Here is a 27,626-nt window from a genome sequence, read left to right on the forward strand (position 1 = left end):
TAACAATTAAAATACCAACAATACGGTTGTGCAATTTTAAGGAATACAATACTCAAAAGTGGGAATGTTGGGGATAAAACAATACGAAAGGACAAGATTATTTAGAGAGAAGAGAGACACATTAAAATGTGTAGAGTTATGTGGGTTGAAGGACAGAAGTGACAGAGCATCATCTAAAGATATAACCATATTCTCATGCCAAAAAAACGGCAAGTATAGTGGGGACTTGGGAGTAAGATACTCTCCTAGATGATAATATCATGTATCTCACTGAATACCATTGGATGCAAGCCTCCTCCAAAAAACACAAAGTACTAACATTTTACCAACAAATCATAAAATCATGCTTGTAAAATGGCCATTGTATGTTTAAAGAGGAGGGATAGGAAGGTAGTTGTTTAAATATCCATTAATTTATTGGCTCTCACCCCACTCGAGCCTCCAAAGGAATTTCTCCCTTGTAAAGAATAGGTCCCCCAATTGAAAGAAGATTTCAAACATGTATTAATTAGTAGAAAAGGGAGGAAGAAGTGAACCCTTTCCGCCTTATTTATGAGGATAAGAATTAAAAACCCTCTACTCTGTTTTTTTCACAACATTTTCAAGTTTGGGGACATATTAGCTTAAATAATTTAGTATCAGACACCAGTGGGAAAACAAGAAGGTAAATCTCAATTGTATGATTAGATACCCTTCGAAAATGAATTAAAGTTAAAGGTCGCGTTGTTGGAAAGGGTAACAAGATGAATGCTCATAAATAATTCGTAAGGCCTGCTTGAGATGTGGAGCGTGGAAAAGAGGGTGGAAAGCTGAGACAGAGGGGGAGAGAGAGAGAGTAGAGAAAAAATAGGAGGATTTTTAGGGGAATGAGAGAGAGAGGGGGGATTATGTGGACGTTAGAGTGTAGTTGCATGTGGAATATGTCCAAATTTGGGAGAAAGAATTTTTGGAAATAAAAACTCGTAATTTCACTTCTTGAAGATGAATTTCATTACGTTAAGGCTACCTTTCAAGCACGGCAACAAAAACCACAAGTACTCAACTGTGGCATCTGCACGCAGTTTGACCACCCCTAAACAAGAGAGGCCAGGCAAAGCACTACCCTACAGGTTGAGAGCAAGCAAGAAGAAGAGCCGTGCATTTGGTCAACATGTAGACGGTCGGTTCATATGATGGTATAGGGAATCGGTTGGGGGAGGTGTTTACGGGGAGGAAGCCAGTGAACTTGGTGACTGACCGTCATGCCGGGAGTCGGTTTCATCGGTTTCCTACCCATGAACACTGACCGCCGCCGATTGTCAACCGTCGACGACGGAGGGAGGCGAGCCATGTTATAGACATGTGATGGTGGATGCGGCGACGGCACGCCACGTGCTCGATGTTGATGATTACGTGGCGGCGCGTAGGTGTGGGCAGCATTGAGCCGTTAGATAAATGTAAAATCTAACGGCCTACAAATGGCGATGTTGCGAGCCGCTAGATCTCATTTAAATCTAACGGCAAAGGTTCGCGCATTGAATGTGACGTGGTGTATCGTAATGTGGGGTCAAATGAAGCGGTGAGATTAGGCGGATCCACCGGTTGCTTGGAATTTAGCTGGTCAAAGCAAGAAAAGCATTTTCCCATTATTAAGGCTAGGATTAAAGCTCCGTCGACCCCTGCCGTCGACGGATGGGCTGGTGCATCGTGGCAAACGCGCGTCCGGGATTTCCGCGGTTGCTAGTAAAAATCAAAGTCACCGTGCCGACGGCTTTCCGACCGGGAAAGTGTGACCCGGTGGAGTTTCCTGAATATGTACTCTTTTCAAGCTGATGCTGCTGATCGCCACTTCCCACTCCCCACTTCGGAGATGCTTAGGACCTTGGAACGCCTCTCCATTCTATTCAATATTGCCCGCCACTTTCACATGTCTGCTGATCAGCAATCTGATCGTCCTATGCAGGGGGGACGAACAGTGGCAGCAAGGAGAAGGAGGCGGCGTTGAATGAGCCCGTGGCTTTGAGGCAGCCGAGGCAGCAGGACATGCAGGGAACGGAGAGGAGGAGGAGGAAGCAGAAGCTATCCCCGAGCTCTTCTGAGGAAGGATTTTGCCTGTCTTTTACTCGTTGAGTTGTTGGCAAAGATAGAATTCCTGTCTTGTTTCTGGTCTCATGGTGGTTCTTTGCACACCCCTGTACCTAGGAAGATGAGCTGATTGAATGGTGGCGTCTAATCCTTTTATGTTGAACTGCACCAGTATGTGCAGGCCATTGTGATCCCTAGATATCTGTGCTGTCGATAACCAGCCATGTGTTGTAGGTGATGCCAGAGGGCAGTGTAGATCGCAGGGGGTCTTGCCTTTTAAGAAAATATCTTTAAGGAGCGTTGAGCGACAGGACAAATTATGTGATTTTCCAGCAGCTTTACTATTCATTCCATCGTCCATTGTTGCCGACTCGAATGGTTGCCTTTAGCTCTGTGGGTTAAAAAGAGGCGTGCTTTAGAGATTATAATAAGCTTTGAAAGCGGCCATCTGAAATATTGAGCCTTTCCTGCTTGCTTACTGGATCATTGAACAAGTTTAGTTGCGCAGCTTTTGGTTGGATGTATACCTCTTTAGTTCGCCTCTTCACACTGGCTGTACGCAAAAGCAGCCTTGCACCTTACTATTTGAGTGATTTAGAAATATATGTATCATACCTTATTCTGAGAGTGCCTGGAATACTTTTGCCCTCGAGCTCATCATTTGATGTCAGTCTGCAACTGCAGCTCTGCTGCTGAAACTGAATTACAGATCAAATCTGTCGGGCTGAGATGGCATCCGTGTAGCTGGGGCATGCACGGAGCACATGCAATTTATTTCTAGGGAAAAGTGCAGTAGGTCGATCTGATGGCCGGAAACAGGTATAACTATGGCTCACAGCTTGTAGAAACACAATTCCCTCCGAGATTCAGCAGTCAAGGTTCTAATGGGAAGAGTTGCAATCACAGGAGAAAGTCAAACTTTGTGGCAGCAGACGAAAGAGCCAACTCAAGGCCACATTCAAGGGGCCTTAAAAGCTGTCAAAGGTCTGGGACTAGGCCGAGTTTTGCACGCAGTGACTACTATTCAGGTTTACCTAAACTGGAATCTTCAAACCGTTCAAACTCCTCATCGGCAAGCCCTCCATATTCTCCAGATTCTCCAGGTTCTTCCTTGGCTTCAAAGGCTCCTGAAATCAGTTCATCACCACATATGCAGAATGTGGTATGCTCTCTGTCAGGGAGTTCTATTGAGTCTGGAGCTGAGTTTGACGCAGAGATCACAGAACAGGTGGCTGCCAACGCTTCTGCAATAAAGGAGACAATGGGGCAGAAGTGCTCGGGCTTAGGATCTTTGGCAGAAAGTAGTTTTCATACATGTACTGGTGAGATGGTTAAGGGAGAGACAATGGGGCAGAATTGCTCAGGCTCAGGATCTTTGTTGGCAAGGGATTTTAGTGCTGGGATAGTAAAGCGAGATGTGAGGCCTTCTACCAGGCAAACAAGAGTGGGTAAGTTGAGCGCTGATCCAGATCATATTTCTTCTGCATCAGATGCTAGTAGGGCACATGTTACGAGCAGCAATTCTTTCACCTTTGATCGGAATGAACGAAATGGGATTGCAACTGTTGAAGCTTCTTGCAATCCTTTACTGACTGGTTCTTCGTCTGCGTATCAAGGCAGTGATGACTTTAAAGTACCTGCAAATGCAGATACGGAACACATTCACAATTCAATATATGAGATGAATGCTCATGGGGCTGGGCAGTCTCTGCAAGCGAGTGGCTTTGGTAGCGTAAGTGGTTTTACTGAGTGCAAGAAGACAAGTGGTACCCAGAGCATTTTAAGTCAAAGGTTACAAGCAGGGGTTTCACAGGGTGTGGGGCTCAGAAAAGGCCATTGCAATGCCATTACTTCTGCTCATGGGGCTGGATCAAGCAGACGCAATATACGCAATGTTGGTTGTTCTTCTGCTGCAGATGTTCTGCTGTCTGTTTCAAGATCTTCCACATCTGGAGCTCGAGATTGGGTTCCTCAGAAGAAAACAGTGGCTGCCCATATGACTGATAATGGGAGGGAATCGCTGAGGTATATACGTTCAACTAAGAGTCAGGTAGCACATGGCAGCAGTAGCTTCATGGGACACGTGACATCTCATGATGGTGTGTGTGGGCGGTCCACAGAGATGAATTTGTCTAGATTGGAGCCCCAGTCTTCTAGACTTGCAAGGCGACTATCCTCTGGTTTTCAGTCTGATACGAAATGTCCAAGAAAGCCACATTCCTCAAGCTTGGATGCCCTGGTACCGAGTGTCTCCCCGGCTCTTGCAACTAGCCAGTCTCCAATCTCCAGTCGCAGGCACAGCAGAGGCAGTGCAAATGTCACTAGGGGCAGGAATAGCCATGGTTTTTTACATAGGTCAAATGAACTATTTCTGGATTCAGCTGCTTCTTTCAGTGAGTTGTCCAGTGGATTTGCAGGTAACAGAAGCAGGATCTCGTCTACAAGCAGCACACATAGAAATCAATTCGGATCAATGAGAGTGGAGAGTGGGAACCCGAATAGGGCTTCTCAATTGCCCCATACTACAGCAACATTTGTGCCAGAATTGCAAGTAATCCATTCCAGTCTTTCTGGGCCGCCTCCATCAAGACCACCTCCTCTACCTCCTGTAGGATCGATTTTGCCAGAGTCGAGTCCTGTTCAGCTTGCCTTGTCCCCCCCTTCGTTCACCCTGAGTTCTCCACATGGCTCACATTTTACTGGGCTGGCTTCTTTTGGTGATAATGAGATGCACAACTTGGATGATGACCAAAGACACAACTCCTTAGCTGCAGAACCTGTCTCTTATGGTCCTTCTCATGGCTTTCAGCTTCACTCAAGTGGAGGAAGTCGGCCTCATCTTTCCATGGAGTGGCTTTCTGAGGTGCTCATTCTTTTGAACTTAGCCTTTCATACCCTGTTTACAGTGTGAAAGGTTGATATGTGGTCTTTCTTTGCTTCAAGTGATCCCTTCCAATAGAGGCTTATGATGTCCATGGAGAAAAGGTAAACTTATCATCGTTAGCTCATGTGAAGTGCCTCAAAAGGGTCAGATCTGTTTGTCTATCTATCAATTGCCTCTCTGATGAAGTATTCCTTCAGGCTATTTTGATAGTATCTACGAGACCCTTTGTGTTCTTCACTTCATTTGCAACTCCTTTTGGTTTGCAACAACTGGTTGAATTATTTTGGATAAGAGCTTTGAGACATTGGTAGTGCTAAGTTGAACCATTGAGGTTGCTTCCCATTGCCATGTGGGAATCAATGGTTTGAAGTCATCTTCTATTCTGTTGCCAAATGAAGGCCATTTCATACCATTTAGCACCACTAAAGTAATTCCTTTTCGTGGACTCCTTGTCTTCTCTTTTGCTTCTATGACTAGTCCAAGTGTGGCTTTCCTTTTGTTGACTTTTTCATGCCGGCTACAACAATTGCTCATGCATACTTGAAAGCTATGCAGACTTCAGATACACATTGCAACAAATTATGAAGTTGGATTTAACTTTTATCACTTCCTTCCCCCATATCATGTGTTCTTTTCCACAGAATGACTAGAGAGTGTCTTTTCAAGCCATGAGAGGCTGGTTCACTTGCTGAAATTCAAGAATACAAGATGCAGTTGCATTACATGTCTATGTCTGTAATCACATTCTTTCTCTTACATGTTTATAATCTCTCACAGTCAGGGCTCGTTTGGGTCGTGTACCTAATGGCTAGTTATGTTAGAAATGTTAGTTACTCTAAGGTACTTGTTAGGCACGTTAGATTATTTTTAAAGAACCAAAATGTTTTTGACCTAAAGTCGCCTTACGGCAGTATGGTGCCTATTTTGCGAGTCTGCTCTTGCTCTCGCTCTAGCTCTCTGCTCCTGCTGTTTTCCGTACCTACCAACTCTGCTTGAGCCTTGGGTGTCCCACAGCCGCACAAAGCTTTCTTGGGCCTTGGCAAGTCTTTGCAGCCTTGCAAATTGCAATACATGCAAAGCCTGTAAGCGAGCAGGCTGCTATGTTAGACTCTAAGCAAGCAGGTTGCAATGAGTAGTGTTGAACTTGGGTAGTTGCGAACTTGAGCGTGATCATTGATCAGGGGCCAAGGGAGCTGCAAAGTAAGGAGACTGTCTTGGCTCCACATCTATAGACTACAGTATACTGTATGGTTGCATTGCATAGTACAGCTTGAGTATTATTCTATTTCTCCCTTTGTTTTGCAATTGAAGCAGTTCAAGTTTGAAGAAGAACATGCCTCAGAAAGTGAATCCTCTTTGGAATAGAAATGCAACTATTGTAAAGGCTTTTTCACAATCTGTCATGGGCATCCACAAGCCCGTGGCCATGCTAGCTGGTACCAATGCAGGCAGCCAGGTCACCAGCCATGCAGGCATCCGTACAGCCATGCAGGCAGCCTTGCACAGTCAGCAATCAGTACACAGTCAACAGACAGTCAACGCCATGTCATCGCAGGTCAAAAAACAGAGTTGACTTTTTGGTTAAAAGTGAGTTGCTTTGACTTTTTGACTGACCTGATCAATGCTCTGCATTGACCAGCCAACCAGGGTCAACGGTGGGCGTTGGCCAGGTCGGCCGGGCTGACCTAACAGCCTATAAAAGGGCAGCCTTTGTCCCTCATTCTTCATCCCACAGTTGGACACTTCAACTTCAACCTTCAGAATAGCTGCAGCAAGGCCTCTCCGCAGCAGACCAGCGGGGTAGCCTCAGTCTCTTCAGGGATTAGTGAGGATTCACCTCCTCTAGGTAGTCTAGTCTTTCCAGTTTTGCAGTGAGGGTTTCAGCCCCTTCGTATAGTTGTACTCAGCCCTTTGGGCACTCATTATTCAGTTGTATCTATTTCCTCTTCGGAGGTCCACTACATTCTCTCCCTTTGATTCTCTCACTGACATCCACAGCATCATTTTGTATATTGAGTGCATCATCTTGTTGTTGCAGTTAGTATTGAGCACGAGAGAGAGTGCGGATAGTCTATCTCCTGCTACATTGGTATCAGAGCTTTAGTTTTCTTTCCTAAGATAGGGAGGGTCAGTTTAGGGGCAGCTCTATTGTTTTATGGTCCAGATAAAGATCAGACAAAGATCCGACAAGGACACCATGAGCACCGGTGAGCAGTCCAATACAAGGGGGGATGAGGGTTCAGTGCCCCTACCGCCACCACCACCACCACCACCCCCACCGTAGAATTCTGTAGACACTTCCATGTCTGCAATGACAGCCATGTGCAGGCTGTGATGCAGATGTAGCAACAACAATCCAAGGCTCTCTTCACCCGCATGAACTAGCTTCAAGAGATGCAGTAAGATTCTGAGCAGGCCGCCAGAGAGCGCGAAAGGCTAGCTCGGGAGGCAAAAGAAGAACACGATCGGGAGGCTCGGAAGCAAAAGAAGAACGCGATCGGGAGGCTCGAGAAACAAAAGAAGAATGCGATCAGGAAGCTTGGGCAGCTGAAAGGGCAAAACTCGGGAAGCAAAAGATGAATGCGATCGAGAGGCTTGAAAAGTCGAGGAACTTCGGTACCGCAAGGCTCAAGAGACCAAGGAGCTCCGAGAGAGAAGAGAAGGAAGAACGGGACTGGCAGCTTCTTATTTCTCTACTCCGACCAGCAGGGGGAAGAAATGGAGAGACTACCACCTCCGACCAAGCTCTCCTTCTTGGGAAAGCTCAACTTAACATGGTACGATGGTAAGTAGGAACCCTTAGTGTTGACTTCATGGCTCAATCAGTTCGAAAGTTATTTTTTAGTGATGCCTATGAAGGACAACGAGCGGTGGATCCTAGCATCCATGCTGTAACCGGCCTTCGGAACCCCAAAGGGCGGTAAACCACAACTATCTTTGATCACACGGTCAATTACAGCCACTTAGCACCCAATTACACACACCACATCAGATAGCATAAAAGAAAGTATAGGTGAGGCTAGAATGCCCCTGCTCAATGATCACACAGCGACATCGATTGGCCCCAAACACTTGGCGTCCCTTGCGGTATTTCTTTATTCTTCTTTAGTGAAAAGTAATAGCAAACTTACAACTAGGGCGCACCCTGAACACTGTTCCCACTGGCTACCACTGTTCACCGACCCACACTAGGCACACACTGCATCAAACTGGCAAACTGTGCATCCCAACTGCTAGAGCAAGGCATAGGCATCCATTGACCTCAACAACCTTGTAATGAAGGCCAAGATCAGGCCAAGTTAGTGAGGGTTAGGCCTGATATGGCTTAGGGGATTTTTAGGCCTAGAGGGGTGGCAAAAAGGAGATATAGTAGAGGGAGACTATATAAGTCCACCTCCACACCTTTGTATGAACTTTTTGATGTGACATCTAATCCTATCTACTCTCCCTCCTCCTCCTTGATACCTGCTGCCTACGCTCATTCTCTCTCCTCCCTCTCTTTATCTCTCTATCCCCTCATCCTTCTCTCTCTTCCTCTCTCTTTCCCCTTCTCATCTCTTCTCCTCCCTTCCTTTTGCTATTCTCTCCCCATCTCCAAACCTGCCCCTTCCCCCTTCTCTACATTGGTTCAGAGCACCTTCCTAGGACTCTGAGCCTTTCTTCTCATTCCAAGGTGAATCTCTGGAGTTGCTAGCAGTACTGTGACGATAATAGCACTGAATAGCTACAGCAAGACCAAAGGAACACCATCGTACAGCGGTTGAAGAAACTAGACGTCACCCTTTCTGTTTAACAGCATATGGAATGCCTGGTGGTGATGCAGCTTCATGGATTAAACTGTCATGCATACCTTGCTCTTGCTCCACAATCTGCTTCTTCATCCTTTGTTATCATCACTGTGGTCTTCAATATTTTCTTCCTTAATGGAGACCATACAACGCTGGATACAATTTCGTACAGCCGTTGAAGAAGCTAGACGTCACCCTTTCTGTTTAACAGCATATGGAATGCCTGGTGGTGATGCAACTTCGGGATTAAACTGTCATGCATACCTTGCTCTTGCTGCACAATCTGCTTCTTAGTAGATTTGCTTTGGCATCCTTTGTTATCATCACCGTGGTCTTCAATATTTTCTTCCTTAATGGAGACTATACAACGCTGGATACTCACCTCCTCCTCAAGAACTTTGTCCTCAAAGTTTGCATGCCTAGACATGTCAAGTGCAAGTGCATCCACATCCTTACCTTGCTGGTCAACATCCGCATCTTGATTTCTATCACAGATTTGCTCAACATTGCTTTTCTCATTCTGTCTTTTCAACCATTTGGCCTGCTTCATTGTCACTGTTATGTAGGCTTCTGCCATCACCATGCATAGATGTATTCCTTCCATTGGTATGCTGAACTGCTAGGGCATCGTCTGGAGCAATGTATTGGTCCTGCAAACTGATACAACGGCGTCCTTGCTGTCCATATTTCGGTTCCATCATGTGGGCTGCTGCTTTTATTTGAGCAGCTATCCCAACATAACCCTTGTATATCAGCAGCAGTAATAGCCTGGAAACAACCAGATTTTTGTCCTAGATATTGAGGCATCTTCCCCGGCTTTGAAGCATGATTTAGCTGCGTACTAGGGAGACGCATAGCATGGCTGGGCTGCATGACAAACATTGGCCTGGCTGCATTCTCCTTAGATGTTGGGTGTCTGCTCTTATAGGCTTGCATAGCCTTTGGCATCACTCCCCTCAGAATCATAGTTCCAACAACTTGCTCTATGGCATTTGCATCTCGACATTTAGCATAGGAAATCGCTGTCAAATCTAACAGCTGAATATGTAAGGTACAACCACCATCATATATATCCCGACCTTGCAAAATGCTTCGTGCTTGCAATGCACTAGCCTGTGAGGCATAGTGTAGTTCAGCTTGTAGACCATCTGAAATCGGACGCATGACTATCTTATCAATACGCCCAAAAGGAGAAAATACTTGATACAACACATCCAATGTAATGGGGTACACCAGATTGTGGATGGTAATCAGAAGGATTCCATTGGGCTGTGAATTTTTCCCACGTTAAGGCTGCTCTAAGCTTTTTGCATGCTGCATAGAGCCCTGCATACCCTGTCCAAAACTAGAGGCATGTCGTCCCATTTTCCCTTCATACGCATTCGGCTGTCCCATCGTGTGCATTAAACCTTTGTGGCTGCCCCACTATGCCAAATACATGCACATGTGCTCACTTTCCACCTGCCTCACAGCTCAAAATGTGATGGAGAGGCTCGGAAGAAAAGTTGATGAAGATGCTCGGGAGGAAGGTCATTGAAGAGGCTTCTGAATGGGGTCCGAATGAGCCCACATAGGGCTGTGGAAAGCCCCTAAAAGAGGCTGGAATTCTGAGTTTTTGCCCCCCTTTTTTTTTTCCCCCCTTCTTTGAGGGGTCTTTAAGACACCTAGGACTGATAGGACACTGGGTTAAATTAGTCTAACTAAACCATTGAACCCTAGTTAGCACTAACCTCACCTAACCTAACCTAAGCTTAACTGACCCAACCTAGACCTAATCTAACCAACCTAACCTAACCAAACCAAACCAAACCAGATAGCTAACCTCTAACCTAACCTTTAGACCTAACTAGACTCAACTAACCTAACCAACAAACTAACCCCTGTTAGACTAACCTAGGAAACAAACCTTGTAGGCTAAGGTTTGCAGGGTGGAAATGCGAGGCGAAAGTAGCAGATGGTTCATCCTGCCCGAGCTTGGCTCGTCCGCAATCAAGAGGCGCAAGGTCTTTAGGGATGGCTGCAGGTCTGTCGTTCGTCGTCAGCCAAGCCCGTTAGCAGCTTTCTTAGTGTCAATGGATTCATGTTGGTGGTGCAGCTTCTAGATTGACATTGGTGTGCTTGATGGAATGCTCCAACGGTGAGAGTAACCACGCCTAGAACGCTCCAATAGTGAGAGTAACCACTCTTTGAACCGCTTAGAGAGAACAAGAACTACTGCTCATCGATGACTAGTTGTGGAGCCAGCTTCCACCACACTTTTGTGCATCTACACCATGGATGGCGTCGCTAGCTACGCTACCTAGCCAAATCCTTCCATCTTTGGGAACCGTATTAGTGAGCAGCCCACTATGATCTCACCCATGGGAAATTTCAGCCAGAGTCGTCCACCAGCGGCTCTTCCAAGGGGTGATATCCTTCAGTTATGTGCATGGGATATAGGCCCATCTTCATTGCTGCCATTTGGCACATCCCAACCTCATGTTGCTGTTTTTGGGAGAGCCTGTCCCTCTAGCACTCATCTCTCAGCTTTGCTTCAGCCCAATGCCTATGAGAGGATTTGGCCTCAATTTGAATCAGACATGAGGCTCTACATAGAGTCTAGGTGCAGCCTGGACAGATTTTTGTGGAAGGATATTTCAGATTATATCCAATGGATGATGAGGGCAAGGTTCCTCATGATGGCATGCACCATGCCCACACTTGGTTAATGTTGAGGGCTTCGTCTTGGAAGCCCTACACATGGGCAGCTTTCAAAGACCTCATGGGTGTCATGGTTAGAAGTAAATTACAGCGATACAGCCCAGAGTTGAAGGCCTTACAGGTGAGGACTGAAAATCCTTGGAATGCTGAGGAAGCACAAGCATTGCTGGAAGTGTTAGAGCTCTGCTCCAGATTGATGCTCGGCTGAACCTGTATGTCCCTCGACCGCAGTTGGCATAAGCTGGAATGCATCCAAATAGAGCTGCACTAGCCCAGCGCTGAATAATTCTTAAACTTAACCAAGTAGTGACGCTGAGTTACCTCCGGTGTACGCAGCATCAAACTGTTTCAAATACATCAAAGCTTTCAGTGAAGTTACCTCCGGTGTACGCAGCATCAAACTGTTTCAAATACATCAAAGCTTTCAACCGGTCTTGCATCCCACTGAAAGTCTCAAACTTGACTGCTGCCCCACCTTCTTTGAAGTCCTTTAGTTTGCCCTTAGGCGCCAGATTGTCATACACTGGTGGGGGTTGCAAGTATGGGGGCTGCATCATTCCAGGTACATTAGTTCCAGTTCCCATACTGGGATTACCCATGCCGGGTCACATTTGCGGGGGTCCCAAGGAACCACCCTGCATACCAGGCATCCTTGTCTGCATTCCGGGTTGCATCTCCATGTTGGCATAAATTACATTTGCACTCCCGGGCTGCATCATGCCTCCCATCATAGGCTATTGTACCGGCTGCATGCCAGGCTGAAATGGAGCATTCTGAGGACCTGGCATACCTGTTCCTCCCATGGGCTGTCTCACCATGGTCTGGAAAACTGATCCACTGCCAAAAAACCTGGTTGCATCACAAGCTGAGGGTAGGACTGCTGTCCTTGATGCACAAACTGAAAATTATTCCCTTGCGAGGGATTTCGCTTACAAATTTGTGGGCTGTTGGGCATTTCGCATCCCAGATCCATGCAAAGGCATAGGCATATGTAGTCCATGCAAAGGCATATGTAGTCCTTGATGCACAAACTGAAAATTATTCCCTTGCGAGGGATTTTGCTGCAAATTTGCGGGCTGTTGGGCATTTTGCATCCCAGATCCATGCAAAGGCATATGTAGTTCATGCCAAGGCACCTCTGGTGACTGTCCACTGAATGATACATGCCTGTGAGTCTTCTTTTTCTTCACTGCCCACTTGCTTCTGGGAGGTGCTTGTAGAATTTCTGCAAGGTTTTGCTTGAGCAAATTCAAAGCTTCCATGGTACTTGCCACTCGTGCTTTATGGAGAGCTTATGCCTTTGAATCATCTGACTCATCAGACGACTCCTCATCCTGAGGGGCTACATGCATAGACTCAAGGGGAACATGCTGTCCCACATCAGGTGCATCATAAGGCTCTGCTTCCGAAGGGGAGGGATAGATTGGACATTCACCAATGGAGACCGATTACCCTCCTGGATACCGCTTACAAGAGCTTAGCCAAGGTCTTGAGCTTGTGGTTGTGGCCCCACCTTGTGGATATCATCCATGACATGCATACAAGTTTTGTTCAAGAACATAACATCATAGACAATATCTTCACGTTATGGAAGGCAATTGATTGGGCTTAGAAGGATTCTCAGCCTATCGCAATCTTTCTTTTGGATTTCGAGAAAGCTTATGACAGAGTGGAGTGGTGGTTTCTGGAGGACACTATGCAAATGCTCGGCTTTTCAGACATGGATTTGGGGGTTTACAGCCATGTTTGTAGGGAGTGCCAGTCAGATGCTCATCGGTGGTTACATAGAGGAGGCTTTCGCTCTCTCCTGCTCAGTTTGGCAGGCTTGCTTCTGAGCTCCCTTCCTCTTTCTTTTTCGTTTTGTAGAGGCTCCAGGTTATTTTTGTTAGAAATCAACCAATAGAGGGTACGCACAATGGGAATGATAGAATAGCCCAAGAGCTCACATAGTGTGTGTGGGGAGTGGAATCACAAACTTCTTAAACTTATGTGCATCGCATAGATGTGCAGACTCAACAATAGACAAGGAACCAGCCAGATATAGAAGCTACCAAAAGAATATATATTTCCATCCAAAGCTATGGACACAATACAAAAGAGAGATAGATCCAAAGTCCCACTAGAGCCTGGTCCTTTGATCTTACCACGTACTTCTACTATCTGCCGGATATCTCTCGACTTGAGCCCGCGTGCTCCACCTCGAGCGTATGTAGACTTTCCATCACAACACCTTGCTGCCCTGAGAGACAGCCAAGGTTCAGCCCCTAGAGAGCTCACTCTGCAGCACACCTTCAACTCTCCCCAATATGAGGCCCAAGGGAGTGGCTTCTGGCTGTTCCTGTCTGCTCCTGTTTTGGCTGAGTTGCTGGATGAATTATGAGGCTCAGGGCCTCTCCTTTTATAGGCCCAAGGCCTGCTCAAAATAGCTGACCAGCCAGGCTGCCTCTGGCTGACCCAAACAGGCCCTGACCTGCTCTGCTCTATAAATGCCCCTTGGGGGCTCTCATTTCCAGGACCTTTGGCCCACACTTCCAGGCATGGCCTGACCTAGTACCAAGCCTATAAATAGGCCTGGTTGGCTGGCTATCCCCAGCCCAACCAGCCCACTTACACAGGCCACTTGTCTGCTGGTTTGTCCCGCCATCATTGCGCCATATATTGGCTCTGTTGCAGGTCGCCTTCCTGCCCACAAACTCCGTCTTTTGGCTTGCCACATAGGCGCTACTTCCCTGGGATATCCTTGCCATGCTTGCTGCTCCTGATCTGCCTCTTCCAGGACAGATCCATGCTCTGTGAATCTCTTTCTTCTCACAGCCATTATGATACCTCCAGGTACATCTATTTTCATACCTTTCTTATCTAGATAGTGTATATGAAAGTTGAGTGATTGTAATGTTGTGATCCCTTTTGTAAACGTAGTAATCTAATATATTATTTTTCAAAAAGGGCCATAATACAAGAAAACTAATGAAGAAACTCGGCTTTGTCCTACATTATAGTTGTTATATCTTCGGAATTTTGTCTTTTGAGTATGAGGTTCGTTCTATTTTTCGGAGTTAATCTACTTTTAGGCACCTATTATGTTTAGTTTAGTTCAGTTTAGGTCTGCTATATGCGTGCGTGTGTGTGTGTGTGTGTGTGTGTGTGTGTGGTGTGTGTGTGATATGGTTTTTTTTTGTGTGTGTGTGTGTGAGAGAAGGAGACTGTGTGCTGTATGCCCTCTGCACGGCCAGCCTTGTTTTCCTCCCTGATTCCGTCCGACCGTCAGCTGTACGGATTTCCGTACCACCTTCGCTCAGCCTGCCTTCCGTACCGCCGCCCGTACATGTCAAGAGTGGCAGCGGAAGATGTAAGCAAACTGAAGCTACAGAATCACACAGAGAATACTAGAGACAACAAGATGTGCCACAAACAGATCTGCTGTAACTTAGCCCATAAACCAGGGCAGCAACTGTAATACAAGGAGTCCTGAACAGGATGAGAAACAGGAGCTGCAGAAGGGGCTGAACTGGAGCAGAGGATCTGGACACAAGGAGGCTGGAGCCTGAGAGCCCGGAGGCTGGAGGAGCCTGGATGAGCCTGGAGCGAGGAGGCAGAAGCCTGAGGCGAGGAGGCTGGAGCCTAGGAACGAGGAGGCTGAAGGAGCCTGGAGCGAGGAGGCTGAAGGAGCCTGGAGCACGGAGGCTGGATGAGCCTGCAGCGAGGAGGCAGGAGGAGCCTGGAGCGAGAAGGCAGGAGGAGCCTGGAGCGAGAAGGCTGGAGGGGCCTGCAACGAGGAGGCAGGATGAGCCTGGAGCAAGAAGGCTGGAGGGGCCTGCAACGAGGAGGCAGGAGGAGCCTGGGAGCGAGGAGGCTGGAGGAGCTGCACCAGAAGATCTGCAGAGGGAGCGTGGGCAGCAGGATGAGCCTTGAGGAGCTGCTGGAAGAAGTGATGAAAAGAGGAAGGGGGGAAGACCCTTTTATAGGGAAGGCCAGGAGGGTCGGCCAGATTGCCTAGACCGACCAGCCTGGTCGGTCAGCCAACTGGGCCGACCAGCTGGTCGGCCGGGCTGGTCGGCCAGCCTACCCCCTCTGGCCCCCCTTGCTGCGTGGGAGCTGGTCGGCCAGCCACCCCTGGAGATGCCTAATCTCAACAGTACAGTCTCCCGTACTTTCCCCGTTCGCTGTGGACCCTCCCGTATAGTCCTTCATTCTTGCTGTACGGCCTTCCGTACAGCCTGTACGGTCGACCGTACAGCATGTACGGAAGACCGTACAGCCCGTACGGTCCCCTGCGCAGCCTCCTCCCTCTTTTGTTTTCTCCGCTTCGGCACCTCCCTCTGCCTCTGCTCCTACTCGTGTGTTTCTTCGCCGAAAGCATGGTGGTCTGCCTGCTTCTCCTCTCGTCAAATCGGCAAAGCTGGCTGGTTCTGATGGCCCTTCTTCTTCACTCCAGCTGGATCTTCTTCGCCAATTGTGCTCTGCCTCTGTCACAAAAGTTTCTTCATCGAGTTTCCCGCTTGTTTGCTCCTTGGATTCTGCTCTTTTGGTCTGTGGTCTTCGACAGGCTCAACAATTTGGAGTCTGTCTCTACTTCATGGGCAGGGTTTTATCCTCAACTCAGCTTCGTCATTGGGCTGATGTTGCAGTGGGTCTGGATTGTATTTCTTCCTTTGTTTTTCTAGGCAAAGGATTTTACTATGCCCAGTGCTCTTCGACTGAGGTGGTAGAGCGCCTTGTCAATGATGCTGGTGTTCCTGGAGCGGGTTTCTTTGCTTATGTTATGCCCTGGGATTCACTTTTCGATCCTTCTGCAACACTTGTGACTCACTGTCCGGTTTGGATTACTCTCAAAGCGTTGCCTGTGCCTCTTTTTTAGCATCTTCCAACTCTTGCAGCTTTTTTGGGAAGGCCTCTCCATATTCCGAGACAGGAGTTCTTGCAAGCCTCCCGTGATGTTCGTCTTTGCATTCTGTGGGATATGACGCAGCCCGTGCCATCTACTTTGGATCTTGATTTGGGATTTGCTCATCCGATGCGCATCAGGCTCCATTTTGCATCTTTCCCCACTGCATGTTATCGGTGCCGACAGGTTGGCCATTTTGCACGTGCTTGCCTTTCCATATCCAGGCCCATACCACCTGCTCCTTCTTCAGCTGTCAAGGTTACTCTCCCTTCTCCTCCGGTTTCTGCTATGGCTTCTTTGGTGAAGTCCTCTAGTGCTCTGAAGCACTACTGGAGGAAGGTTGATAAATCACAGGCAAATCTTCCTCCTGCTGAAGAAGCTCAGGATTGCACTCTTGTTGAGCACCATCGGTTTCCTTCTATTCAGGACATGGATGTAACCCTTGCAGAGGGCAAATTACAGGATGATATGCATGCTATCTCTCAGGATACTGTCCCTGCTCTTATTCAGATTGATCCTCCGAATGAAGCTCAAATGCAGAACTCTATTTCATCAGATGTAGCTTCTTTATCGGAAGACACGGATGTTGAGCTAGCTCCTATGCCTTTGATGCCTGTGCCAGAGTCTTCTTCTGACAGGGATGCATAAGTACTTTTTTTATTGGAATCTTTCCATCCCATGTTACAACAAGTTTTTGACCCTTTGATTCAAAAATTTCGGGTACCAGCCTACATCAAGAAGAATCATAAGGGCAAAAAACAGCTTGTTTTTATTGATGGTGTGGTTTCATCACTACATCAGTTCTTACAGAGCAACAATTTGAAGCTGGAGGATGCTGTGTTTGATTCTCCTGCAGCTTGATATGTAGTATTTTACTTGGCTACCTCATGACTTTTGCTCTGAGATTTTACTTGTAAAAACTTTTTCCTTGTACCTATGGGTGGGTTTTTACCTCTTTTGAGGTTTCCCACACAGAAATATAAAGATTTCACTAAAAAAAAAAAAGTGTGTGTGTGTGTGTGTGTAATGAGTGTGTGTGTGAGAGAGCTCCAGCCATGGCGACGATTCCAGCCCTCAGCCGGCTCTGTTGGTGATCTCGACCTGCCCCTACTGCTGCCTATGGTCCGCTCACCCTCCTGAGCTTGCTCGCTGCTACCAGCCACCTCTCTAGAGCTCTATCTGGTCTCTTTTCCACCTCATTTTCAGCCTTTTGCAGCTCCCTGTTTTGTGTGTGTGTTGTGGTGCAACCTCTGCCTTTCAGCCTCGTCAAGGTTTCCGTACACCTGCACGGCCCCCATACAGTTTCTGTACGCTGTTCGTACAGCCCCGTCTACCTCTCTGTACAGATCTGCACGCGTTTCTGCACGCAGTTCCGTACAATCCCGTCTGCACCTCCGTACAGTCCCGTGTCTGCATCTCCGTACAGTCCCGTCTCCAAGGACGTACACGTCTGCTGTTTTTTCTGCACTTCTCTGTACAGCCCGTGCGTGTACGCTCCTTTTTTCCTTCTTGTCTTGCCACAGTTCAATCATGGCTTCAGATTTGGAAGTTTGTACATATGCTTGAAAAGAAAGACCCGCTGATGCTAAGCGTCGCCTATCAGAGCCTGCATCACAAGATGATGAACTTACTGTGGAAGCTCAGTACGTGTTTGACACCCTTAAGGATGACTTTCAGCAGTCATGACAGGAATGGGGAAAACCGGTTCCAGAGGTCACATACAAATTGAAATTGCCATCCCTCGTCAATCCTCTCAGGAAGTTGTCTCAAACTGCGGTTGTAATTTTCTTTCCAGGAAGAATCCCAGCGGCCAATGATGTCGCGCAGTGGATTAAGTCCATCCTTGGAGGATGCTTTGTAGAAGGAGTATATTTTGCTTCCAGAGGCTTCTATGAGGTGCATTTATCAAATGCTTCGTGCAAACAGAGGCTTCTTGAGTTCTCTCCCCTGTTTTACGGGAAGCAGATGGTACATGCTATGCCCTGGTCCCCAACCCAAGGATTATCAAAGTCTTATACGACATCATTGTCCTGTATGGGTTGAGGTTGTTAAGTTGCCTGACCTGGCTGCTTCTTTGGGACGGGTCATTTGTCCTCCACGGCCCATGGAAAACCGTAACAGGTTCTACATTCTCTGGGATACTGATACACCTACCCCTCCTTCTATTGCAGTGGAAGTTGAGGGAGTGCAATTGTGACAAAAGTATTTTGAATTGAAGTGGGGCGTGTTTGCAGGAGCTTGTTTTGCCTGCCACAAGTTTGGGCATCTAGCCTCTGAATGCCCAATGGTTCTGCATCAGCCCCTCCCAATGCCATGCCGCCCCAAACACGGGAAATGAATGAGAATTTGCAAGCTAAGACAGCAAATAGAAATGGAGCAAAGAATGCCAAACCAATCAATCAGGTGCAATCACTTGCTGGAAAAGGAAAAGATAAAGGAAAAGAGAAGATGAAGGAATCTGCAGGGATTGATCAGGATGGTTTTCAACAACCTAAGAAGGTGGTTGTATTGAAGCAACGCCCCCTTAAATCTCGTCAATGGGATGCTTCTTCTCCCTCACCCGGACAGGCTTCTACTTCAGCTCCTATCCTTCAAAATTGGGTGGGGGTACTGAAGAAGGGCATCCCCATATGTGATTCAGAAGACGGGGAAAATGCTGTGTCTTTCATGGATCATGAAGGAATGCAGCCCGTGCAGGCAGAGGCTTTGCCTCTCTGATGTCTTGTTTTATTTTGATACTTTCTTGTATATACCTCTCTCATGCTCCAAACACTTAAGTGCTTTACATATAATGTACAGAGCCTCTGCAATGTCTCCAAGTGGAGGCTTTTATGGAATTATGTACATAAAATGCAGCCAGATATTGTTTGTTTGCAAGAACATAATCAACACTCCATGGTTGGTCGTCATGATTATTTTGGCGGTTATGATATATATTATGCTAGTACCACTACCTACTCAGGTGTATGCATACTGGTTAGACATGAGCTGGAACCTCAGTTAGCCTTCAATCACAGCAGTGGCAGATGGATGTGTTAGAAAAGACCCAACAGAGGGTACACGCAGCGGAAGACTTATAGTAATGCCCAGGAGCTCACACAGTGTGGTGTGGGTGTGGAATCACAAACTTCTTTACTTATGTGCATTCAATAGATGTGCAGACTCATCAATAGACAATGAACCAACCAGATAGAGAAACCACCAAAAAATATATATTTCCGTCCAAAACTATGGACACAATACAAGAGAGACACATCCAGAGTCCCACCAATGGTGTGGTCCTTTGATCTTACCACAAGGTCCTTCTCCTATCAGCTGGCGTGCTCCACCTGGAGCTTCTGTAGACTTTCCATCCTTTGACCTCAGCTCCTTGCTGCCCTAGAAGACAGCCAAGGTCTCAGCCTCACACTGAGCTAAGTCTGCAGCAACACTGGTACTCCTTCAGCTTCTGGATGTAGGCCCCAAGGGTTGTGCTCTGCTGGAAGTTGAGGCGAAAACCAACAAGAATCCTAGACCGAGGAACAATGCAAATACGAAATCGGAAGATATCCACGGTGTTGGTTGCATGGCATGGTCAACCTCTATCCGAAGCTACTTGGGAATCCGTATACCAGTTGCGGAGAGTGTTCCCAGACTTTATCATCGAGGACGCTGATGTCTGAAGAGGGAAGGATTGTTACGCTCTAGCCGAGGTAGCATGACCTGGGAAGAATCAGTCGACATTTCCCTTAAAGGATCTATATTTGTAATATATTTATTTGCGCTTCATGTAAATTTGATGGAGCCATTTCTTTTGTCCCAAATAATGTCATACGCCGACATGTCCTAGGCAACTAATCAGATGGAGAATTTGAGGGCATCATTTGTATCCATTATCGACACAGTGGTTTTTGTCATCGTCAAAGTGGATCTTAATGGGCCTCCAACTGACCAGATCATTATTGCAGATGGTCCAAATCCCGAGGATCATGCAACGGTGAAAATAAAAACTTGAAGGATCACCATAGTTGAACGCCTGACAGTTGTTGGTTTTCATTTCTTTATTTAAGCACTGTTATTGGTTTGTGGCAGCTTTCTTTTATTGCGGACAGGAGGCACACACTTGCTCACTTAGTGGAAGAGTTTGTCAATGAAGGCATTGTCATGTAATGATCGGGAGGGAATTAATGTCAAGGTCCTAGGTGAGGGTTGATAGCACCGGACTAGGTGGATCTAAGGCTAAGGGTCTAATGCAAGAAATGTGCCTAGGGGCAAAGGAAACTAAAGCATCCCAAGAGAGGGGTGAAATGTTGCATTAGTAAGACCCTATGATGATGGCATGTGGCATCTAGATCCATCTAGGGAATTGGGGCTTGTTGGAGTTAGTGAGAGAAGAGAATGCACTGTTCACGTATGCTTTTGGGATTCGGATTTTCTCTGTAACATCTCACGCTTCGATAAGATTGGTTGGGTGGAACAAATTCGGTGCTTCTCCCGTGATCTGCCTGTAGTTAGTAGTTAGTGTCTAACATTTAGGGTATGCTGCAGGCCATGTGCTTACCCACACACCTTGCCAGATAGCTTGCCATGTAGGCGCCTGTACACCGGGATACCCCGCCATCTTGTGCTGCTCCAGATATGTCTCTCCCAAGCCAGATCTATGCCATGTATGCATCGCCATCTGCCATGGTCTCGACGCCATGTGTTGCAGCCACTTTGATGCATCCAGGTACTTTCCTTTTTCTCTCTTGGGCACATCCTACCTAGGTCTCCCTCCCCCATGCACTTTTATTTGGGGGCTTACAGATGGGGAGGTGACCTTTCCAACAGGATGGTCATACAATGTAATGTCAATGGTGATATTTTTGAGTTTGCATCAGTTTATGCTTCTCAGACCTCTGCCATGAGGGCTTCATTATGGGATTCTTTATGCAGATATCCATGGAGATCCAATGCATTCATCTGTGGAGATTTCAATAATTCCCCTCTACCAAGAGATAACACCACTTCAAGATCTCATATGCTATCATTGGAAAGGCAGAAATGGGATACCATGCTTCTTTTTGTGCAGGCTCAAGATTTATGGCTGCTTCTTCAAGGGTCAGTACTTGGATATACTTTTCATCATAATGCACTTACAACATATTGGGCAAGGCTTGACAGATGGTATTTGTTTTACCCACAACAATTTGCAGATTTTAGCCCTCATCTCTTTATAGATTTCTCATTGGGCTTGTTAGATCATGCCCCATTGTGGATGAATTTGCAGCTTGGCATGCCTCTGGATGATTTGCCACCCTTTTCCAGTAGATTATTGCATGTTAATCAGGCTTATTTCCGACATCACTATTTCCAGCAAATGATCAGACTTGCAATTCATCCCTTGCCTTTGCATGCCCAGGAGGACATGAATTATGCTTGGGACAGTTTTGTCTCTCGTATGCAGAATGTCATTAGGGAGTATGGCAAATGGCATATGACTGAATGGAGAAATGAGGTTAAATGGGCAAAAAGGACGGCACAACAATTGACTGAATTTTCTCAGTTAAGGCCTCTCTCTGATTTAGAAAATGATACCCTATCACATGCTCAGATTAAATTGACTGTTAATGATCAGAGGAAATTGCACAAATGGCAGATTAGGGCAAGAATGAAGCCCCTCATGGATAACGGCTGCTCATCAAAAGCCTTTTTCCAGGGCTTGCATGCTACTCGAAAGAAAAACTCATGTCTAAGGGTAAGGAAGCTCGATGGCTCTTGGACACACTCTTTCTCAGATCTCCAAGATGAATGCCAAAATTACTTCCAGAAATTGTTCTCCGCTCCTGGTTCCCCATCAAATCAAATGACTGATGCTAGGACTGAATTCCTTCAATATGTTTCTGGAATAGTGGAAATGGATGATGCTCTTATCTTGGAGAGACCTTTTACTGACACAGAACTTGATAATGCATTGTTCCACCTCAGCAAATACAAGTCCCCTGGCTTGGATGGCCTTACGGTGGAATTTTATATTTCTTTTTGGGATGATTTGAAAGAAGTCCTCTTGCAAATGATCAATGTTGCTTGGCAAGAAAATCAGTTGCTGCACTCTTGGAAGCATGGCATAGTCAAACTTGTGCCCAAAAAACATCTGTGTGACCATATGTCAGATTGGAGGCCTATTACTTTGATGCCTGTAGTTTACAAACTCATTGCCAAAATGATTGTGCATAGGCTTCACAGGATACTGGATGCGGGACTTCATCCTCATCAGTATGGGTTTGTGCCGCGAAGACAAATCCATGATAATATATCCAATGCCTTGACTGCAATTGAATATGCTAAGTATTCGCATCGAGATGTGCTCATATTGCAGGTAGATATTGCTAAGGCATTTGACACTGTTCAATGGGATTTTCTCTCTCAAATCATGACAAAGTTGGGCTTTGGTCCCAAGATAGCAAATGCAGTTTACTGGCTTTATTCTGGCTCTACTTCTCAGTGCATTCTTGGGGGTCATCTATCTCGGTCATGGACATTGGGTAGATCAGTTAGACAGGGCTGCCCTCTTAGTGCTCTATTCTATGCCATTCCTACCCACCCCCTTTTAATGTATCTTGATCATCTTACAAACACAGGACAGATGACTGGTCTTAAAATCCCTGGGGCTGCATCTTTTTTGGCACAAGCATATGCTGATGATTCCTTCTTTATGCCACAGAATTCTCCCCGGGAAGTTCACATGCTTATGACCACTTTTTCATTGTATGGTTTGGCAGTGGGATTGCATGTCAATTTTGACAAATCTAAATTACTTCCCCTGAAACAATGTGACTGGCATTCTATTCTTTGGCCAGGTCAGGTGGTGCATTCCAAAGATGTAGTCAGGCATTTGGGATATCCTATAGGATGGCATATTACCAGGAAGCAGCAGCTAAAATGGATCTTCCAAAGACTTAAACATAAACTGGAATACTGGAAAATTTCTACTTGGCCTCTTCATGTCAGGCTCAGAATAGTACAGTCCATTGTAATGTCCTATGTCCAGTTCTATTTGCCTTTGCTGCATTGGTCCTCCAGGGATATTTCAGCCTTTATGTCTCAAGCTATGGAGCTGTTATGGAGGACAAAAACTGCTGTGAAAGCATTGAGACTGATGAAGATGGAAATGGTGTGCTCTCCTAGGATGCATGGTGGACTTAATGTCCTCAATATAAGATATCATGTACTTGCAAGGAAGGCAACTATGCTCCATACTTTTTTCCGCCAACAACAGCCATGGACTTGTATGATAGCATCCATGTGTGTCAACATGAGGACTTGTGCTTATGGTCATTGGACTACTGATCATCGGGAGGTTGTCATTGGGAGATTTGTAGGAAAGATACCTGGCTGTCCTTTCTCTACTGCTCTGATACTTGACTGGAAACAAGTACTTTCTAAGGTCAAATGGGCTCCTGATAATTGCTCGGGGACAAACTCAATGAGGAAAGAAAGTATTCATTGGAGTGCCATCTTTGACATTCCACTCGCTTTACAGGAACCTGTTCGGGCATACAATCTCATGAAATTGGGAATTAGATACATACATGATATGGTAGATGATCAAGGCTATGTCTTATCTTTTCCTCGGGCCACTGCTTCCTATGCATTGGGAATGCACCATAGGTCTATATGGAAGAAAATTGCTGATTTGTTACATCCTTTTCTACTTGTTCCTCCTGTGGCTGACACAGACAGGCTTATGGATTGGCAATTGCAGCCCTCTGCTACATGCACTAGTCCTGTTCCTCTTCCTGCCTTGACCTCCATCAAAGCCTACAGGCTTCTTCAGCCTGCTCCATGGATTCAGCAATATGCTAATTCTATGTGGCATATAAGGAAGCCCCTCTCATGGTGGCGGAAAAATCTCCGGATATTTTGGAAGTGTCAAATGCCATTGAAACAAAGACTTTTTCTTTGGAGATGTATGACAGGCACATTGTCAGTGGGAGTCACACTTGCCAAACGTCGCATTGCACCATCCACATGTTTAAGATGTCAGGCTCCTTTAGAGACTGTTCCTCATTTGCTTTGGCACTGCCCGTGTTCTAGGAACCTCCTCGGGAGAATTTCAGATCATCTTCGGTTCCGTTTCCCGAGTCACACATTTGGGAAACATTTCTGGCTCTTTGGCAGATTTATGAGGTCTTTGTCTCAATACTCACTATTTCTCTCTTGGGTGAGATATTGGGCTCTTTGGACAATGTGGAGTGAGCATAATTTGGCATACTTGGGTCGGCAGATTCACAAGTCATGAATCTTTCCGAGCCTCATTGTGGCAATCCTTATATGATGCTTGCCATGAGGGTGATATGGATGCTTCTTGCATAGAGCTTTTCTTTTTATGTTTCTGATCTTTGGGATACTCTCCATTTCGGGGACCTCCCATCATGTAAATTTATGAGCATATAAATATACTGCATTGGATATTACAAAAAAAAAAAGTGTGTGTGTGTAATGATAATGATTGTTTCCTTGTGTTTGCATTGGTGTTTCATTTGTTTTCTTATATGTATGTTGGTTTATCTTTGTTCTCTTGTGTTAGCATTAGTTGTTTCTTTCTTCTTTTCCTCTCTCTCTCTCTCTCTCTCTCTCTGTGGAGAAGGGGGAAAGGTAGAATACAGAAGGGGAATTATGACTATGTCGGGTCCAGGAGGGGAGTGCACAGAGCAAGCTGAGCATGGCTGCATGGAATTGTAACGGTACCCTTTGGTCCAACCTGGGTGGTTTCTTGGAGACATACACAGATAGAGACATCATCTTCTACACCAAGACACATGAGAGCCTAGAGAGAGGTTTGCCCACAGTGACATGATGCACCTGGGAGTCAGCTCATAGGAGAGAATTGAGGAGAGATAGTGGGTAATGAGGCTCTGGAGGCGTAGCTGTCCTTTTCAAGACACACATGAGACCACTCATATCTGTGGTAAGAAGAGAGGAGCATGCACATTATATGTGGATACGAGTCTAGTTGCTATATGCCCGACCGATCTTCATTGCATTGTGCTACTTCCACCCAGACACGTCATCATATGCTCATGAGGTCACTATAGAGGGACACAGCCCATTTGAGATGATACATGATGACATCATAGAGTTCTCCAGACAGGGAGACACCCTCCTTCTGAGGGACTTCAATGCAAGGACAAGAAATAGACGATTGAGCCTACTAGACTTCACATATCAGAGGGATCCCCACACGATTCCGGAGCTAGATGTAGTAGAGTTCGGGATCCTGAGACACTCTGTAGATACCTCACATGTGACAGCATACGGGCGACACTTACTTGAGATTCAAAGCTTAGTAAGCACGGCTTACTAAGCACTAAGCTTTGAAATCCTAGATGGCAGCTTATGCTTGGGTACTGATGAGAACAGAAACGAAGCTTTGCTTTCTATGTCATTATTATTTTTTATTTTTCTCATTTACTCATAATTTTGTCTAAAGTCACTTGCAAACTCCCTTTCCTTTTTTTTTTGGCTTGTTCTATAAAAAAATTTAATCTGTAAGATTGGATATCTTCTAGTCTTATGAAGGTATATAAAGAATTTCGTAGCATTGTGACCTGCTGAAGAGATGCCTCCCCCCGCCCCCCCCCCTCCTTTTTCTGGTGGAGATCAATATATATAGTTTCCTCCAAGAACTGTATTCCAATTTCGTGGCTTCTTCTAGTTCATAGTATGACGTTTGCATTGTGCAGGAGGTTATTGAGAGTTTTTGCAACCGCTTGTAACTTCACATGATTGCAGAAAGGCAATTTCTGATAAATGGTTGCTGCATCTTACTATGCAAAGAATATTTTACTGTAATTGTATTTACATGTGGATTTCAAGCATTGTTCTGATGCTTTTGGTGAATGATGATTTCTCAAAACTGCCATTTCATCAAGTACTTTTGGGAATGACCAATTCATATTATTGAAGCAATTGTCAAATTTTCAAATGTCATATTGTGCCTCTGGAGAGATGTTGCCTGTTGATTCGTGCATTAGGTAGTTTTGGCCAGCTAGCTCCCGTTGGCTTGGCCAAGTTGGCATTGTGAAATCCACCCATTGGCTAGCTTCTCTCACAAATCAAAACAAGAACTTTGGCACCATTGCCATCTTTCTGATGATTTTTTTGGGGTGTTTTGTTGGGCGGGGGTATTATTTTGGTGACAGATTTTTTCGACATTGGAGCATGTAGAGAGGGATGAACATTTGTCATATGAGGTAATTTATGTAATTGGTTGTCTTTCCTGCCCAGGTTTCTGGGTGATTGTACACAATTTCTGGCAACTCTCTTAGTGGGACATTTTCATGTAATGTGTTTGTTCAACAGCTGGAAACGTTTGTATTCATAATTTTTCTTACCTGAAGTAAATTCACATATTGGTCTTTTAACAGCAAGTCCTCATGCTGGAAGCATCCATACTCCTTGGTGGAATAGGTCTACATGATCGACATAGGGAGATGCGCCTTGATGTGGATAACATGTCATATGAGGTTATTATCTCGTATAAAAATAACGTGTTGTTCTTTTATTTTAAATAAATGAATAATTAGTTAAACTACTTGTGTGTGCTTTATGTATATTTCTTACAGCCTTACCCATGCAGTGGAAAATATTTCCAGAATTTTGTGTGTTTATTGCTGTTGCCTTAGTTGGTGCGCTACTTTTCTTAATTGGAGGACTTGATCAGGAACTACTTGCGTTAGAGGAACGTATGGGAACTGTAAGTACTGGATTAAGTGAAGAAACTGTTTCCAGTTGCTTGAAGAGGACTAAGTATGCCTGTCTGGAGGCAACGTTTGATCATGTGCCAGAGGATATAGAAATGAAATGCAGTGTATGCCAGGTTGTCATCCTTCTAGAAGCCTTGAAGCAAGACAGTTCCCATAATTTAGATATATACAAAATTTGAGAGTTTGAAAGTTGGTTATAGATAGTCATTCAGTTTGCATGGGCTAAAGGCTGCTGCTTTGCTTGTGCAGGAGGAGTTTAAGGAATCTGTTGAGCTTGGTTTGCTTCGATGTGGACATAGTTATCATATTCCTTGCATCAAGCAGTGGCTTTTTCAAAAGAATCAATGCCCCATATGCAAAGCATCAGCTTTTTCATAAGATTGTGTCTGTTTTCTCACAAATAGTTTTTTCTCCTTGCATTTATATGAAACATCAGAATGCCTACTTGAAAGGCCAAATAAGTTAGTCATAATTTGTATGTGTTGGACAGTGGACAATAAGTTTGCCTTCATTGACTTACTGACATGGAGGAAGCTATCAAGCTTTAATTATCTTTAGTATGCAAGATGCTGAGTTCA

At 45.7% G+C, this 27,626-nt stretch overlaps 1 protein-coding gene across 1 annotated transcript; it reads left to right on the forward strand.

Moving 5' to 3' along the window:
• The first annotated feature begins 1,784 nt into the window (after positions 1 to 1,784).
• LOC147888970 (uncharacterized) lies at positions 1,785 to 27,626 on the forward strand. The gene is made up of 5 exons (XM_087392655.1): positions 1,785 to 4,927; positions 26,485 to 26,535; positions 26,710 to 26,808; positions 27,006 to 27,161; positions 27,298 to 27,626. The coding sequence occupies exons 1-5, from the start codon at positions 2,870 to 2,872 to the stop codon at positions 27,424 to 27,426; spliced, it is 2,493 nt and encodes an 830-aa protein (XP_087248781.1). The 5' UTR covers positions 1,785 to 2,869; the 3' UTR covers positions 27,427 to 27,626.

Source organism: Dipteris shenzhenensis, chromosome 21 (assembly GCF_047967505.1).
Source record: "Dipteris shenzhenensis isolate YYH24624 ecotype China chromosome 21, Dip_SZ_1.0, whole genome shotgun sequence".
NCBI lineage: Eukaryota > Viridiplantae > Streptophyta > Polypodiopsida > Gleicheniales > Dipteridaceae > Dipteris > Dipteris shenzhenensis.